The sequence below is a fragment of the Haliotis rubra genome, unplaced genomic scaffold (assembly GCF_003918875.1).
Source record: "Haliotis rubra isolate DU_JTF1 unplaced genomic scaffold, ASM391887v1 Scf445, whole genome shotgun sequence".
Lineage (NCBI taxonomy): Eukaryota > Metazoa > Mollusca > Gastropoda > Lepetellida > Haliotidae > Haliotis > Haliotis rubra.
In genome coordinates, this window is record NW_025767130.1 from 163,488 (window position 1) to 183,454 (window position 19,967).

Here is a 19,967-nt window from a genome sequence, read left to right on the forward strand (position 1 = left end):
TGCTTCATCAGTGTGCATTGGTAACAACGAGTACATTTTGTGTGAGAAAGAGGATGGCGAATCTTTGGGTGTCGCTGGCAAACGATGGTGTCTTTACCGGGACAGCAGATGGTTGAACTTAGTCAAGGGAAACATCGTGTGTTCTTCATAAGACAAACAATGTGATCTATACAGGGAATCTCTACGATATACAGGACAATCTTCATTCTGACATTTATTTCAACATTCGCTGAGCACCGTATTTTACTCGTTCTGTATGGGGATAAACTTGAAAAAGATGTCAGATGAGATATTTATAGTCACGTTGCTTGACAATTGTGCTGATCACTGAAATGTGCTGAGTTTGACAGGAACACACACTGCCATTTAGAAAGTTGTCAAATATAACACGTTATATTTGGGATTACACTTTCTCAATAAAGGACAGATTCTAGTACTTTGTGGAAGCCGCGCTGGCTGAGTGGGTTAGATCGCTGACTTTGCGTGCTGGCGATTAGGTGTCTGACACTGGGACTGAGGGTTCGAATCCCGGATGGGACTCAACCCAACAAAAGTACTATAATCTGTTCTTTATAGAGAAAGTGTCATCCCAAATATAACATATGTTACAGTTTGACAGTTTGGTCATATTGACATACGTCAAATGAGTCCGTGGCGATTCATTGAGGAAACAGCCAATGTGTTGTGATTACCGAAAACCACACAGCCACAACTAGACTGCTGTTTCCCTGATAATACAATGGGCGGGCCTAGTGTTGCCTTATCATACTGTGTCACGATGTCACTGATTTCATACTGATTCTCAGTTGTTTGCGTGTGAGTAGTAAACTAGGCAGTAGTTGAAGTGATTGTTGTTGATGTCGTCACTGTATTTTTGCGTTTATGGACTTAAAAAACCCACAGTAATACAACTGAACGTCTGTGAACGTTGTCAAGCAGCTGAACATCTTTGAACCGGGTCATGTAGCTGAGCGTCTGTGAACGTGTTCAAGTAGCCGTGCGTCTGTGAACGTGGTCAAGTAGCTGAGCGTCTGTGAACGTGGTCAAGTAGCTGAGCGTCTGTGAACGTGGTTAAGTAGCTGAGCGTCTGTGAACGTGGTCATGTAGCCGTGCGTCTTTGAACGTGGTCAAGTAGGACTCGGAGACGGGGCAGTGTTGTACACTACTATAACTGCTGGTGGTTCCTGTTCTATTTGACTACCAGGTCTCTGATTCGTTGGTGTCAAAGGAAATCGCTGATGTCATGCACAATGTCGCCCAAAGGAAGCAAGTGGAAATAACATTATTGCCAGTCACTTTTAGTCACTTCCTCTACGTCCAGCACTGTGAATGTAACTTGCACACCCGTGCTGACATACCTCGTAACAGGCGCCTTGTTGGGGTTCTTTCAGTACACTAACAGGCCTACCATACAAACGGTGAACCAATCATCAAAACTGAACTCATATACACCAAAACAGAACAAAAACCACAAAAACTGCAACAATATCCTCTAAAACCGAAACAATACATCTGTAATGGAAGACTAATCGTTTGAAAGTGAGTTTGTTCAAAATTGCCTCTATTCACCCAGCAGAAAATGGGTACTCGGTGGGATAAGTCATGTGACTATAACCTTCTGGCGCATAACAGGCAGCTTGGGTTATCTGGGGTAATAATCATCAGATTATGCGCTTCGAGCAGGATATGAAGCCTGACGTTATAAATATTCTTAATTATTCTTAATTATTATTGATAATTAAATCAACGTGTGCTGGTTGTGTGTACATTTATTGAAGTTTATTTAATAATGTCAGAATGTTTCCATTTTGCTTCGATTACAAACATTCTGTCAAATATGTCAGTGACATATAGACCAAAATGAAAGCTTAATTCCCCTTTTTATCCTGAAAAACATTGATACATTAGACAACTATATTATTCCTAAGATGTCTTTCGAAAAAATTCGTCATGTTTCCGTTGAAGGAAGCTGAGAGGAAGACAGGAATTATTTAATACAAACATGTGACGAATAGAGCAACTATCTAGGGGGCTAGGTGATTTCATTTACTGTAGAAATGACTGATATTAAATGACGTCCCAAAGACAGATAGTTTACTTCAGACAATTGTGGAAACATATTCGACAAATTATGAGCCACGCAGCTATGACTACAATACAAGTGTCGGCCACTTTAGGAACTGAACGGTAAGAGATTTCTGACCAGCACGCCCCTCTGTAGATATGTCTATTTACGTTGTACCCGTGGCTGAGAGTAATGGCTGAAGGTTGATGAAGGTGTTGAAAAATAGGATCATTCTAAATGAGCTTAGGATCGCAGGACTTACGAAATATGTCCATGAGGACCGAATATGGAGGTATGCTTCATCAGTGTGCATTGGTAACAACGAGTACATTTTGTGTGAGAAAGAGGATGGCGAATCTTTGGGTGTCGCTGGCAAACGATGGTGTCTTTACCGGGACAGCAGATGGTTGAACTTAGTCAAGGGAAACATCGTGTGTTCTTCATAAGACAAACAATGTGATCTATACAGGGAATCTCTACGATATACAGGACAATCTTCATTCTGACATTTATTTCAACATTCGCTGAGCACCGTACTTTACTCGTTCTGTATGGGGATAAACTTGAAAAAGATGTCAGATGAGATATTTAAAGTCACGTTGCTTGACAATTGTGCTGATCACTGAAATGTGCTGAGTTTGACAGGAACACACACTGCCATTTAGAAAGTTGTCAAATATAACACGTTATATTTGGGATTACACTTTCTCAATAAAGGACAGATTCTAGTACTTTGTGGAAGCCGCGCTGGCTGAGTGGGTTAGATCGCTGACTTTGCGTGCTGGCGATTAGGTGTCTGACACTGGGAGTGAGGGTTCGAATCCCGGATGGGACTCAACCCAACAAAAGTACTATAATCTGTTCTTTATAGAGAAAGTGTCATCCCAAATATAACATATGTTACAGTTTGACAGTTTGGTCATATTGACATACGTCAAATGAGTCCGTGGCGATTCATTGAGGAAACAGCCAATGTGTTGTGATTACCGAAAACCACACAGCCACTACTAGACTGCTGTTTCCCTGATAATACAATGGGCGGGCCTAGTGTTGCCTTATCATACTGTGTCACGATGTCACTGATTTCATACTGATTCTCAGTTGTTTGCGTGTGAGTAGTAAACTAGGCAGTAGTTGAAGTGATTGTTGTTGATGTCGTCACTGCATTTTTGCGTTTATGGACTTAAAAAACCCACAGTGATACAACTGAACGTCTGTAAACGTTGTCAAGCAGCTGAACATCTTTGAACCGGGTCATGTAGCTGAGCGTCTGTGAACGTGTTCAAGTAGCCGTGCGTCTGTGAACGTGGTTAAGTAGCTGAGCGTCTGTGAACGTGGTCATGTAGCCGTGCGTCTTTGAACGTGGTCAAGTAGGACTCGGAGACGGGGCAGTGTTGTACACTACTATAACTGCTGGTGGTTCCTGTTCTATTTGACCACCGGGTCTCTGATTCGTTGGTGTCAAAGGAAATCGCTGATGTCATGCACAATGTCGCCCAAAGGAAGCAAGTGGAAATAACATTATTGCCAGTCACTTTTAGTCACTTCCTCTACGTCCAGCACTGTGAATGTAACTTGCACACCCGTGCTGACATACCTCGTAACAGGCGCCTTGTTGGGGTTCTTTCAGTACACTAACAGGCCTACCATACAAACGGTGAACCAATCATCAAAACTGAACTCATATACACCAAAACAGAACAAAAACCACAAAAACTGCAACAATATCCTCTAAAACCGAAACAATACATCTGTAATGGAAGACTAATCGTTTGAAATGGAAACAAAACTCGCGTATCAGCTACAAGAGCGCGCGAGAACGGTCGCCGAGCGTACAAAACGGCATTCATAGCATCCCAACACGGCAGTCATAGCATCCCGAAACGGCATACAAATCGTCAAAGATGGCGGCGAGGGGAGACGAATAGGCTTTGGTACATAATTGTTTTTCGTCACAACCAGCAGCCGTATCGAAACCCACAATACCAAGGGACCCTGTCATCTCAATATGTCTACCATGTCTGCCACTTACACTTAGAAACCCCGCTGTGTCGCTATATCGTTAGGTTGGCAGCGACCATGACTACCAGAGACACTTAGGAACCCCACTATCTCGATCTTTGTAGCGGAATTAGTCGAGTTAGGTTTTAGAAGCAGTATCGCCATTGCATCTCAGTGTAGACCTACTGGGGCTTAGTGTGGTCCGGGAGACCCCGGATGCAAATCTCGAGTTTCTGGGATTCGAAATCATTTCAATAGATGAACGTGAACATTTAGATTTTCGATACTAATAATCCACACACAATATATTATTTCCTGGCGTTATTCGGTAGTTTAATGACGTTATTACTTTGCGTTCAGTGCATCAACACATAAAGAAGATGGACTTTGAATCAGAATAAATTCAACAATGTCAGGCAAAACAATCTGAGACAGTGTAAGTATTTGAAGTAGGTCAAATGCGTCAGTCACTTGAAATCAGTCGAGGTCACTTCCGGTCAGGAAGAACTCTGACATGACCCGTGGAGAGTAGGGGGACTCGCACACCTTGTGAGGAGTAAAGGAGCTATGGAGAGCATCACTGGGTTAATTGTCTTCTGTTTAATAGGTGAGTTCCTTCGATATTATCACAGTGTAGACAATTTTGAGAGATTAACTGCAGTTTCTATATGTGTTTCTGAAGTCCTTTCAAAACATGTATATCTGAGATGAGCATTGCCCTTTGTACGATATGTTGTATCTAGTCGTAGGCCTCTTAGAGGACTGCTGTAAATCGGGAATGTTTTCCTCCATGAGATTGTTTCGACTGGCTGACAACAGCCTTAACTGCAAACCACGGGATCAAAATATCAAACATCAGTGCTAATTCTGCAAGTTATCAAAGCTAATTTTGTGAAACTATTGATAAAAAGATATCAATTCTGGTGTTAGACAAACTGTATCTTGACCTTTGTGTAATCTGTTTCATAAATTTTATTTCATTCATTAATTAAGTTTAATTCACTATTGTTAGCATCAATTTTGCTAACTTGGAAGAATTACACAAACCGCACTCTAGCAAGATTACAGCTTCTGAAGCCTGGAAACGAACTATAATGAAAAAACGTTATACTCTATAATGAACACATGTTATACTATATCATAAACACATGTTATACTATATCATAAACACATGTTATACTCTATAATGAACACATCTTATACACTACAATGAACACATGTTACACTTAATAATGAACACATCTTATACACTACAATGAACACATCTTATACTGTTTGATGAACTCATCTTCTACACTATAATGAACACATCTTATTCTCTACAATGAACACATGTTATACTATACAATGAACACATCTTATACTTTATAATGAACACACGTTATGCTCTATAATTAACACACCGTATACACTATATGGAACACATCTTATACACTATAATGAACACATGTTACAATCTATAATGAACACATGTTAGACTCTATAATGAACACACATAATACACTATATTGGACACACGTTATACACTATAATGAACACACGGTATACACTATAATGAAGACACATTATACACTATACTGAACACACGTTATACACTATAATCAACACACGTTATACACTATAAAAAACACACATTATACACTATAATGAACACACGGAATACACTATAATGAACACACGTTATACACTATAATGAACACACGGTATACACTATAATCAACACACGGTATACACTATAATGAACACACGTTATACACTATCATCAACACACGTTATACACTATCATCAACACTCGTTATACACTATCATCAACACACAGTATACACTATAATGAACACACATTATACACTATAATGAACACACGGTATGCACTATAATGAAGACACGTTATACACTATAATGAACACGGTATACACCATAATGAACACACGATATACATTATAATGAACACATGTTATACACTATAATGAACACACGGTATACACTATAATGAACACACGTTATACGCTATAATGAACACACGGTATACACTATAATGAACACACGGTATACACTATAATGAACACACGTTATACACTATAATGAACACACGTTATACACTATAATGAACACACGGTATACACCATAATGAACACACGTTATATACTATAATGAACACACGTTATACACTGTAATGAACACACGTTATACACTATAATGAAAACACGTTATACACTATATTGAACACACGTTATACTCTACAATGAACACATCTTAAACACTACAATGAACACATGTTACACTTAATATTTAACACATGTTACACTCTATAATGAACACATCTTATACTGTTTGATCAACTCATCTTCTACACTATAATGAACCCATCTTATTCTCTACAATGAACACATGTTACACTCTATAATGAACACATGTTACACACTATAATGAACACATCCTATACTGTTTGATGAACTCATCTTCTACACTATAATGAACACATCTCAGTCTCTACAATGAACACATGTTATACTATACAATGAACACATCTTATACTTTATAATGAACACACGTTATGCTCTATAATTAACACACCGTATACACTATATTCAACACATTTTATACACTATAATGAACACATATTACACTCTATAACGAACACATGTTATACACTACAATGAACACACATAATACACTATATTGAACACACGTTATACACTATAATGAATACACGTTATACACTATAATGAACACACGATATACACTATATTGAACACACGTTATACACTATCATCAACACACGTTATACACTATAAAAAACACACGTTATACACTATAATGAACACACGTTATACGCTATAATGAACAGACGTTATACGCTATAATGAACACACGGTATACGCTATAATGAACACACGATATACACTATAATGAACACACATTATACACTATAATGAACACACGTTATACACTATAATGAACACACGTTATACACTATAATGAACACACGTTATACACTATAATGAACACACGTTATACTCTATAATGAACACACGTTATACTCTATAATGAACACATCTTATACTTTATAATGAACACACGTTATGCTCTATAATTAACACACCGTATACACTATATTCAACACATCTTATACACTATAATGAACACATGTTACACTCTATAATGAACACATGTTATACCCTATAATGAACACACATAATACACTATATTGAACACACGTTATACACTATAATGAATACACGTTATACACTATAATGAACACACGGTATACACTATATTGAACACACGTTATACACTATAATGAACACACGTTATACACTATCATCAACACACGTTATACACTATAATGAACACACGTTATACAGTATAATGAACACACGTTATACACTATAATGAACACACGTTATACACTATAATGAACACACGGTATACACTATAATGAACACACGTTATACACTATAATTGAACACACGTTATACACTATAATGAACACACGTTATACGCTATAATGAACACACGTTATACACTATAATGAACACACGTTATACACTATAATGAACACACGTTATACACTATAATGAACACACGTTATACACTATAATGAACACACGTTATACACTATAATGAACACACGTTATACACTATAATGAACACACGTTATACACTATAATGAACACACGTTATACACTATAATGAACACACGTTATACACTATAATGAACACACGTTATACACTATAATTAACACACGTTATACACTATAATGAACACACGTTATACACTATAATGAACACACGTTATACACTATAATGAACACACGGTATACACTATATTGAACGCACGTTATACACTATAATGAACACACGTTATACACTATAATAAACACTCGTTATACACTATAATGAAGACACGTTATACACTATAATGAACACACGATATACACTATATTGAACACACGTTATACACTATCATCAACACACGTTATACACTATAATGAACACACGTTATACACTATAATGAACACACGTTAATACACTATAATGAACACACGTTATACACTATAATGAACACACGTAATATACACTATAATGAACACACTATAATGAACACACGTTATATACTATAATGAACACACGTTATACACTATAATGAACACACGTTATACACTATAATGAACACACGTTATACACTATAATGAACACACGTTATACACTATAATGAACACACGTTATACACTATAATGAACACACGTTATACACTATAATGAACACACGTTATACACTATAATGAACACACGTTATACACTATAATGAACACACGTTATACACTATAATGAACACACGTTATACACTATAATGAACACACGTTATACACTATAATGAACACACGTTATACACTATAATGAACACACGTTATACACTATAATGAACACACGTTATACACTATAATGAACACACGTTATACACTATAATGAACACACGTTAATGAACACACGTTATACACTGAACACAATACACTACACGTTATACACTATAATGAACACACGTTATACACTATAATGAACACACGGTATACACTATAATGAAACACACGTATATACACTATAATGAACACACGTTATACATACGTTATACACTATAATGAACGGTACACTATAATGAACACACTATAATGAACACACGTTATACACTATAATGAACACACGTTATACACTATAATGAACACGTTATCTTGAACACACTACACTAATGAACACACGTTACACTTAATATTGAACACATGTTATACTCTATAATGAACACATCGTTATACTGTTTGATCAACTCATCTTATACACTATAATGAACACATCGTTATTCTCTATAATGAACACATGTTACACTCTATAATGAACACATGTTACACACTATAATGAACACACCTTATACTGTTTGATGAACTCACCTTCTACACTATAATGAACACATCTCATTCTCTACAATGAACACATGTTATACTATAAAATGAACACATCTTATACTTTATAATGAACACACGTTATGCTCTATAATTAACACACCGTATACACTATATTCAACACATCTTATACACTATAATGAACACATGTTACACTCTATAATGAACACATGTTATACCCTATAATGAACACACATAATACACTATAACTATAACACACGTTATACACTATAATGAACACACGTTATACACTATAATGAACACACGGTATACACTATAATGAACACACGTTATACACTATCATCAACACACGTTATACACTATAATGAACACACGTTATACACTATAATGAACACACGTTATACACTATAATGAACACACGTTATACACTATAATGAACACACGTTATACACTATAATGAACACACGGTATACACTATAATGAACACACGTTATACACTATAATGAACACACGTTATACACTATAATGAACACACGTTATACACTATAATGAACACACGTTATACACTATAATGAACACACGTTATACACTATATAATGAACTATAACACGTTATACACTATATAATGAACACACGTTATACACTATAATGAACACACGTTATACACTATAATGAACACACGGTATACACTATAATGAAACACACACTATAATACACTATAATGAACACACGTTATACACTATAATGAACACACGTTATACACTATAATGAACACACGTTATACACTATAATGAACACACGTTATACACTATAATGAACACACGTTATACACTATAATGAACACACGTTATACACTATAATGAACACACGTTATACACATTATATAATGAACACACGTTATACACTATAATGAACACGTTATACGTTATACACTATAATGAACACACGGTATACACTATAATGAACACACGTTATACACTATAATGAACACACGTTATACACTATAATGAACACACGTTATACACTATAATGAACACACGGTATTATACACTATAATGAACACACACGGTTATACACTATAATGAACACACGTTATACACTATAATGAACACACGTTATACACTATAATGAACACATAATTATACACGTTACTATAATGAACACACGTTATACACTATAATGAACACACGGTATACACTATAATGAACACACGTTATACACTATAATGAACACACGTTATACACTATAATGAACACACGGTATACACTATAATGAACACACGTTATACACTATAATGAACACACGTTATACACTATAATGAACACACGTTATACACTATAATGAACACACGTTATACACTATAATGAACACACGTTATACACTATAATGAACACACGTTATACACTATAATGAACACACGTTATACACTATAATGAACACACGTTATACACTATAATGAACACACGTTATACACTATAATGAACACACGTTATACACTATAATGAACACACGTTATACACTATAATGAACACACGTTATACACTATAATGAACACACGTTATACACTATAATGAACACACGGTATAATGAACACACGTATATACACTATAATGAACACACGGTATACACTATAATGAACACACGTTATACACTATAATGAACACACGTTATACACTATAATGAACACACGGTATACACTATAATGAACACACGTTATACACTATAATGAACACACGTTATACACACTATAATGAACACACGTTATACACTATAATGAACACACGTTATACACTATAATGAACACACGTTATACACTATATGAACACACGGTTATACACTATAATGAACACACACTATAATTATACACTATAATGAACACACGGTATACACTATAATGAACACACGTTATACACTATAATGAACACACGTTATACACTATAATGAACACACGTTATACACTATAATGAACACACGTTATACACTATAATGAACACACGTTATACACACTATAATGAACACACGTTATACACTATAATGAACACACGTTATACACTATAATGAACACACGTTATACACTATAATGAACACACGGTATACACTATAATGAACACACGTTATACACTATAATGAACACACGTTATACACTATAATGAACACACGTTATACACTATAATGAACACACGGTATACACTATAATGAACACACGTTATACACTATAATGAACACACGTTATACACTATAATGAACACACGTATATACACTATAATGAACACACGTTATATACACTATACACTATAATGAACACACGTTATACACTATAATGAACACACGGTATACACTATAATGAACACACGTTATACACTATAATGAACACACGTTATACACTATAATGAACACACACTATATACACTATAATGAACACACGTTATACACTATAATGAACACACGTTATACACTATAATGAACACACGTTATACACTATAATGAACACACGGTATACACTATAATGAACACACGTTATACACTATAATGAACACACGTTATACACTATAATGAACACACGTTATACACTATAATGAACACACGTTATACACTATAATGAACACACGTTATACACTATAATGAACACACGTTATACACTATAATGAACACACGGTATACACTATAATGAACACACGTTATACACTATAATGAACACACGGTATACACTATAATGAACACACGTTATACACTATAATGAACACACGGTATACACTATAATGAACACACGTTATACACTATAATGAACACACGTTATACACTATAATGAACACACGTTATACACTATAATGAACACACGTTATACACTATAATGAACACACGGTATACACTATAATGAACACACGTTATACACTATAATGAACACACGTTATACACTATAATGAACACACGTTATACACTATAATGAACACACGGTATACACTATAATGAACACACGTTATACACTATAATGAACACACGTTATACACTATAATGAACACACGTTATACACTATAATGAACACACGTTATACACTATAATGAACACACGGTATACACTATAATGAACACACGGTATACACTATAATGAACACCGGTTATACACTATAATGAACACACGTTATACACTATAATGAACACACGTTATACACTATAATGAACACACGTTATACACTATAATGAACACACGTTATACACTATAATGAACACACGTTATACACTATAATGAACACACGTTATACACTATAATGAACACACGTTATACACTATAATGAACACACGGTATACACTATAATGAACACACGTTATACACTATAATGAACACACGGTATACACTATAATGAACACACGTATATACACTATAATGAACACACGGTTATACACTATAATGAACACACGTTATACACTATAATGAACACACGTTATACACTATAATGAACTACACTATAATGAACACCGGTATACACGGTAATGTACAGCTTATAATGAACACACGATATACACTATAATGAACAGACGTTATACACTATAATGAACACACGTTATACACTATAATGAACACACGTTATACACTATAATGAACACACGTTATACACTATAATGAACACATCGCTATACACGTTTTCACTATAATGAACACACGTTATACACTATAATGAACACACGTTATACACTATAATGAACACACCTTATACACTATAATGAACTCACGTTATACACTATAATGAACACACGTTATACACTATAATGAACACACGGTATACACTATATTGAACACACAGCGATATACACTATAGTGAACACACGTTATACATTATATTGAACACACGGTATACACTATAATGAACACACGTTATACACTATAATGAACACACAGTATACACTATAATGAACACACGTTATACACTATAATGAACACGGTATACACTATAGTGAACACACGTTATACACTATATTGAACACACGGTATACACTATAATGAACACACGTTATACACTATATTGAACACACGGTATACACTATAATGAACTCACGTTATACACTATAATGAACACACGTTATACACTATAATGAACACACCTTATACACTATATTGAACACACGGTATACACTATAATGAACACACGGTATACACTATATTGAACACACGGTATACACTATAATGAACACACGTTATACACTATATTGAACACACGGTATACACTATATTGAACACACGGTATACACTATATAGTGAACACACGGTATTATATGAACACATATATATTGAACACACGGTATACACTATAATGAACACACGTTATACACTATAATGAACACACAGTATACACTATAATGAGCACACGTTATACACTATAATGAACACGGTATACACTATAGTGAACACACGTTATACACTATATTGAACACACGGTATACACTATAATGAACTCACGTTATACACTATAATGAACACACTTTATACTCTATAACGAACACATTAATGGCGGCGTAAAGTCATTTTCAGTTTGGGGCGTCACATACATATACCACGTCCGCCATCTCCATTTTGAGATTTATTAGCACGTTGTGACGTGATACTTCATATGGAGCTCTGAACGAACTGCGAAAGAGAACATATTCAACATGGCCAATATGAACAAGTGCAGTGAGTGAGTGAGTGAGTGAGTTGGGGTTAACACGCTTCAAGCAATATTCCAGGGCTGGTAACTCCAGGGCTTCACACATTCCACATGAGGGAATCGAACACGGGTCTTCGAAAGCTTTAAGCACTAGGTTAACCCAGCGCCCCTGAACAAAATGAAGATCACTCATTTATTGAAAACGACATTGACGAGATGTCAGATGCTGGCATACTATAATTCATACCATCTAATGTCCTGTGTGAGTGGATATATACACGACCCAAACATCAATTACTCTTCGGTGTCTATAATATAATCACGAATATACCCAGTCACATCAATGGTCAATGAATATTACAGGAAGCTATATTCTTTAAAACAATCATATGACGTGCACAGTATGCACCCAACTTTGTCACCAGGTGGCGCTGTATGCAGTTGCCCTAGCAACGCGGTATGGTTCGAGGAGGAGGTGTCTTGTTACTACATCAGCAACAGCACCAAGATCACGTGGGGAGAGGGGCGTCAGGCGTGCGAGGAAATGGGCGGAAGTCTACTGATCATCAACTCGCGCACAGAGGAAGTAGGTTGTTATCAGGACGTATATAGAGACCGTGACACATGTTGGCATATTGAGCATCGATGAGTAACTCTCAAAAAAGTGTACGGTTTCTTGTCAACAGTATTTTAGTGCAGAAAGGAAAATGTATAAATATCCATATAAGGAAGCGTTCAGATATAACTTGTTGACTGGCAGTTGCTGTTAGAACTAAATGTTCCATAGTATGTGATTTGCAACAACAAACCCACATGATGACGGCAGTATCCGTTCATGGCGTCCCAGATCTATGATAGTACAGAATCATTTCGATCCAGAAACAGGCTCGGCAAAATTAGGCTGAAACGACCAATCAAATTGGTGTAAATATTCGTCAGGCAGTTGGAGAACGAGTCACTTGTCAGACGATTAGAAATCGTCTACATGGAGCGTCAGCGTGTACGTCATTGATGTACACAACGTCGTTTCACTTTGAGTCCCGATAGGCACTTCGATAGGAATGGTTGTGTCTTGAGACGTCGAAATAAACGTATGCCAATGACAGCGTAAAACCTCATGACATGATCTTAACTATTGTTTGCAGTTGGCCTGTAGTCTATGTTTGTGGGATGTGGACCCAGAAAGATTGTGGCGCCTGAAAATATTTGTCAGGAGTCTCACTTGTACGACCAGAACAGGTTTGCTCAGGACGAGGCTTATTGTATATAGTATATGTAATTATAAGAAGGTTTCTATAATCAGTATTCTGTGACAGGATCTGATCTCGGACTCCCTGCGGACTAGGCTGTCCAGGAACGCCACCGAGGACTCCCAGCTGCAGTGGTGGATCGGACTGATTGGGGTCAATGACTGCTGGACGTGGGTAGATAATACACCTGCTGATACAAACTCTTTGTACGTATCTTTGCCTTATGTATCACGACCATTGGTGGTTTTAGACCTGTGAAGATCCGGGTTAGAATTGGTCTTCAACAACCAATGCTTGTCGTAAGAGGCGACTAACGCGATCGGGTGGCCAGGCTCGCTGATTTGGTTGACACGTCTTCGTATCCCAGTTGCGTAGATATACGCTCATGATGTTAATCACTGGATTGTCTGGTGCAGATTCGATTATTTACAGACCGCCGCCATAGAGCTGGAATATTGCTGCGTGCGGTGGTAAACAACAAACAAACACACAAACATTAAACACTTTACATCGGCTAATAACTGTTACTTAAAACAACCCCCTCCATGATCTACATAATGCTTGCTAGACAGTTCTTCCTTTGAGGCTGGGAAGCGTTGGAAATCTCACAGCGTCAAATCTGGTGAATACCGATGATGTTCAGTCCTCCATTACAGACAGATATAGACATTGGTGTCCCGGGATATCACACTCATTGTGAGTTTTACATGAAATATAACTGGATACTCTCATGTTGTTCCTTGAGCAGATTAGCATAATGTCGGCCAATATTAGTCTAACATTTTGCGAGACAATCAAAGTGATCACCTTGCCATCTGACCGATCAGACTAGGCCTTCTTCTGAGATGCTGGACGTTTCCACAGCTATGGCTGTTCTTTACTGTAAGTGACGAACCTACGACTCATCCAGGGTAACAAATAGCCCAACAAACCTATCTGAGTCTGCCGACCGTTTTGGTCAGGAGTCATATTCCTTGGAACCTCGTGCACACTGCTGCCTTCCCCTTAACACCGACCAGGGAATGGTCATTATCCCTGAAGATGGCACTTGTCTGCGTGTAACGTTCTGAGCTGGTGACTTGTTGAAGAGAGCACAGTTGCCAGTTGTGTCCATCCTGCATCAACAAAGATTACACGGACACTTTCAGATCTGCTGAAATGTCATGCCTGGTGGTGTATTTGGTGGTGGAGGCTGTGGTGGTGGGGGGAGAGTGGAACCTGGCATTCATGTAATCTAAAACAGGGGGCTGCCCATTCCCTGCCAACAAACAATACATCTGTTTGAAGCTAATCATGAAGACGCTGCTTTAGTAAATGTTCTGTTTCCAACAAATATAAAGTTAATATTCAGTTTCATCAACTCCTGTCACAGAGGAGGAACGAATGCTACGATAAAAGTTACAAGATCCTAGGCTTGCGAGAGCTTTGTGAAACGGGGTCCTGGCCTTCAACATTAGTCGTGTCATGGTTCAATTCTAAACAATAAGTATCCAAGATTACCCACGCAAACGTTCTGTTTCCAAGATTACCCATGTAAACGTTCTGTTTCCAGCATTGCCCATGTACTGTTTCCATCTTTAACCAACAATATTCTGCATGAATGCCAATGTTCTGTTTCCATCTGTAATCAAGACCGTTTTTCACTAGACTGTGGCATGCGTCCGAGCCCAGTATCCAGGACCGCAAGGCGTGTGTCGTATTTCGGCAAACACTACTCAGCGACGTGGACTGTGAGTTCAAGAAACACTTCATCTGTGAACTGCCACCGTTGTCACCTCACCCAGAGCCATCAGTGTCGACCCCGACATCTGACCCTTTGTCTGGTAAGTTACTGCTAGCAGTATTACTGTGTAGTCCGCTTTGTTTGTGTTTGTGTCCACCGAAGAGTTGTCTTTAACACACCAAAACCATTGGTCGCGGTTCAAATCCCGATTCCCTCCGAGAATATTTCAAGGTTTGCCAGTACCATAGCCATGCTCATTACGAGAAAACGGCGGTAACAATAGTAAGGTAACAATAGTAAGGTCATCAATCTGGACCCTGTATTATACCAGAGACCATATAATATCTATTATATGGTCTCTGATTATACACATGCAGTACTGGGGGCTTACGTTATATCCCTCCCTGCAACTCCATTGAGGACGTGTTCGCGGGGACCAAGGGGTTATGTGAAGTCTTGTCACGAAACCGGTTATAATGACAGTCCCCAACGCTGTTCTTAAATGCCACCCAAACCTGTTCAGTTTTAATGGTTTTATTGTAAAACTGTAAATAAGCACTAATTCTCAGTCTGCCAGCACCAGACCCACTTGAGAGGGGTCCACCTATGTGTCTGACGCCGACTTGAGCGGGGTCCACCTATGTGTCTGACGCCGACTTAGCGTCATATTGCTGAAATGACGTCCGACCCTTGCACTCTGTATTTTGTTCTCTCCTCAGTAGCGACGAAGCGGTTACTATTCTGCGGCATCATTGGTGGAGTGGCACTCCTGGCTGTTATAGCAATTATAGCCGTCATCTGTCTGGCTGCCAGGTACGTACCCCGATCACAGCGGCTCAGCGGGACCAGCGTGTGAAACACGGAGAAACTTATCTCGGAAGCTACTTCACGCGCATCCTACTACAAATACTGAGATAGTCACTGTACCAGTTATACGAGATATCAGTGTTCCATGTAGATTCTAAGAAAAGTACGTGTAGTACTTTAGATAACTGTTCCGATGTGTGAAAATTACTTTGATGATACAAGTAATTTCGATCACCACTTCATGATGGAGAAAAACAGAAATGACCCATTATTTCGTACACCATATTCTAAGATCATATTTTGTATTTGAGTAATGGTTCAATATATCATTTGATTAGACTTTTTTAATGAAATTTTCCAACTGCAATCCTTTGGGTATCTGACATAATGGTTCAAGACTTCAGCTACGAGATGGGGAAATAAACTACTTTAGAGACGGACGGGACACAGAAAAGAGAAACTATATTTTTGGTCACAACAAAACTAAAATTAAGCATATTCCTTTGACATGGAATGTTATGCATTATGACAAAAATAACTAACAAATTACATCAGCTATCTATTATAAAGTTCCATATATCTTGGTGTCGCGCCGCGAAGGCTGAAATATATATTTGGGATATCCCGGGAGAGCTAGTTTTCCAGGGAGGAGGGGGGTACCACCAACTCTAATACAAGTTACGGTGAATAATTACCGAGAAGCATAATCCATCATGTCGGGAGTAGATAGATCTATACATATAGGGTAATTTCTTTTCGAAACATTCTCAAAATAGAGTGATCCTATACAGGATAATAGATAATCAGATTTGTATAATATTTCGAGCATGCATTATGCGTGGAGAAACTATTATCATTAGAACTTAATGTCGAATTGAAGAATATGTAAATGAAGAATAGTGTCCATCACACAAAAAAAGAAGTTGACTTCCATCAAATTCCTGCCTTTATGAATAGACATGAAAATGTGTAATACATTTATTTATATGATAATATGTGCCCCAATTAAAGTGTGTCCCGTGTCTCCTGTGAGAATGAAGATTTGATCCTCTCGGAGTTAATTATACATAACGGGGGGATTGTCATCCATGTCCGACCAAACATCAACGCTGTATTAACCTTCTCTTGTATCAGGGTACGGCATCTACGACGGACGTATCAGAGGGGCCAACATCACCCGGACCTAACATCTCAGTCTTCAGCCCACACGGAGGGCGTGTCCCAGCGGGCACCCCAGACTCTACCCAGGTCGGAACCCGCTGCCAAACCGCCCCTCCGGTTCCAACTCACCACACATCATTCCTATGCTGAGCCAGAATCTGAATCTCATCCGGGCTACGAGAAACTGAACAAGTTTACGCCGCGATACCTCGCCCTGACCAAATAACCTAGAGTCTCCAATACAGAATACATTGATTGGCCTGTTGAACAATACGGAACCGCTGCGCAGTGAAATATCTGTGTCTGACATCACTGTTCATTCGATACTCTGTCCTGATTTGTGAATAACGCCTGTGTAGGTTTGCTACGCCTTGCTACACTTAAGTACACCTTACGACTCCTTGCTACACATAAGTACACCTTACTACGCCTTGCTACACTTAAGTACACCTAACTAATCATTGCTACACTTAAGTACACCTTACTACTCCTTGCTACACTTAAGTACACCTTACTACTCCTTGCTACACATAAGTACACCTTACGACTCATTGCTGCACTTAAGTACACCTTACTACTCCTTACTATACATACGTACACCTTATTACTCCTTGCTACACTTAAGTACACCTTACGACTCCTTGCTACACTTAAGTACATCTTACTACTCCTTGCTACACATAAGCACACCTTACTACTCATTGCTACACTTAAGTACACCTTACTACTCCTTGCTACACATAAGTACATCTTACTACTCCTTGCTACACTTAAGTACACCTTACTACACACGTCATTACTCCGTGCCACATCATCTACACCTGGGTGCCTTTTGCAACACATTGTCACACACTTCCAAATCTTGCTACAATTATGCACACCTTGCTACGTCTTGGTCCACATTGATTCAGCGTTGTACACGTTGCCACACCTTGCCGCTCGTTGCTACACCTTTGTACACTTTGCCATGCATTGCCACACCTTGTCGCTGGTTGCTACACCTCTGTACAGTTTGTTACATCTTGCGGCACTTTGTTACATTACTACACCTTGACAAATGTTTCCACAGATTGCTAGGCCTTGCCTAATCTTGCCAGGCTGAGATACACCTTGCTTCACATGGAAAGCGTTGCATAACTAAAGCCCTAAATGCACAGTCTGTAAATATTTGTTGTACATATTATATGTGATATTTATGTTTTGCTTGACATATAGATTTGTGCCGTGTCTGGTGTACATACAATTGTTGTCCTAAAGCAGCACTTAAAGTGGCAATAAACTATAGTAAACTGTACCGATGAGGATATGTGGAGGTTATGATTCTAAAGTCCATGGTTTACTCAGTAACAACAAGCAGAGGTTATAAGAATGTGATCCTATTCCAACAGAGCTGTATCTCACTTAAA

The 19,967-nt window shown here is 37.7% G+C and overlaps 1 protein-coding gene across 2 annotated transcripts; it reads left to right on the forward strand.

Annotated features, from left to right (window-relative positions):
- Positions 1–4,563: 4,563 nt before the first annotated feature.
- Positions 4,564–19,855, forward strand: LOC124289635 (macrophage mannose receptor 1-like). Of its 2 annotated transcripts, none has more exons than XM_046726240.1 (6): positions 4,564–4,673; positions 14,046–14,206; positions 14,937–15,076; positions 16,518–16,693; positions 17,316–17,406; positions 18,535–19,855. In XM_046726240.1, the coding sequence occupies exons 1-6, from the start codon at positions 4,634–4,636 to the stop codon at positions 18,785–18,787; spliced, it is 861 nt and encodes a 286-aa protein (XP_046582196.1). In that variant the 5' UTR covers positions 4,564–4,633; the 3' UTR covers positions 18,788–19,855. The 2 variants fall into 2 exon arrangements, with proteins under 2 accessions (XP_046582196.1, XP_046582195.1); XM_046726239.1 differs by having other exon boundaries at positions 4,565–4,673; positions 17,313–17,406.
- Positions 19,856–19,967: the final 112 nt, after the last annotated feature.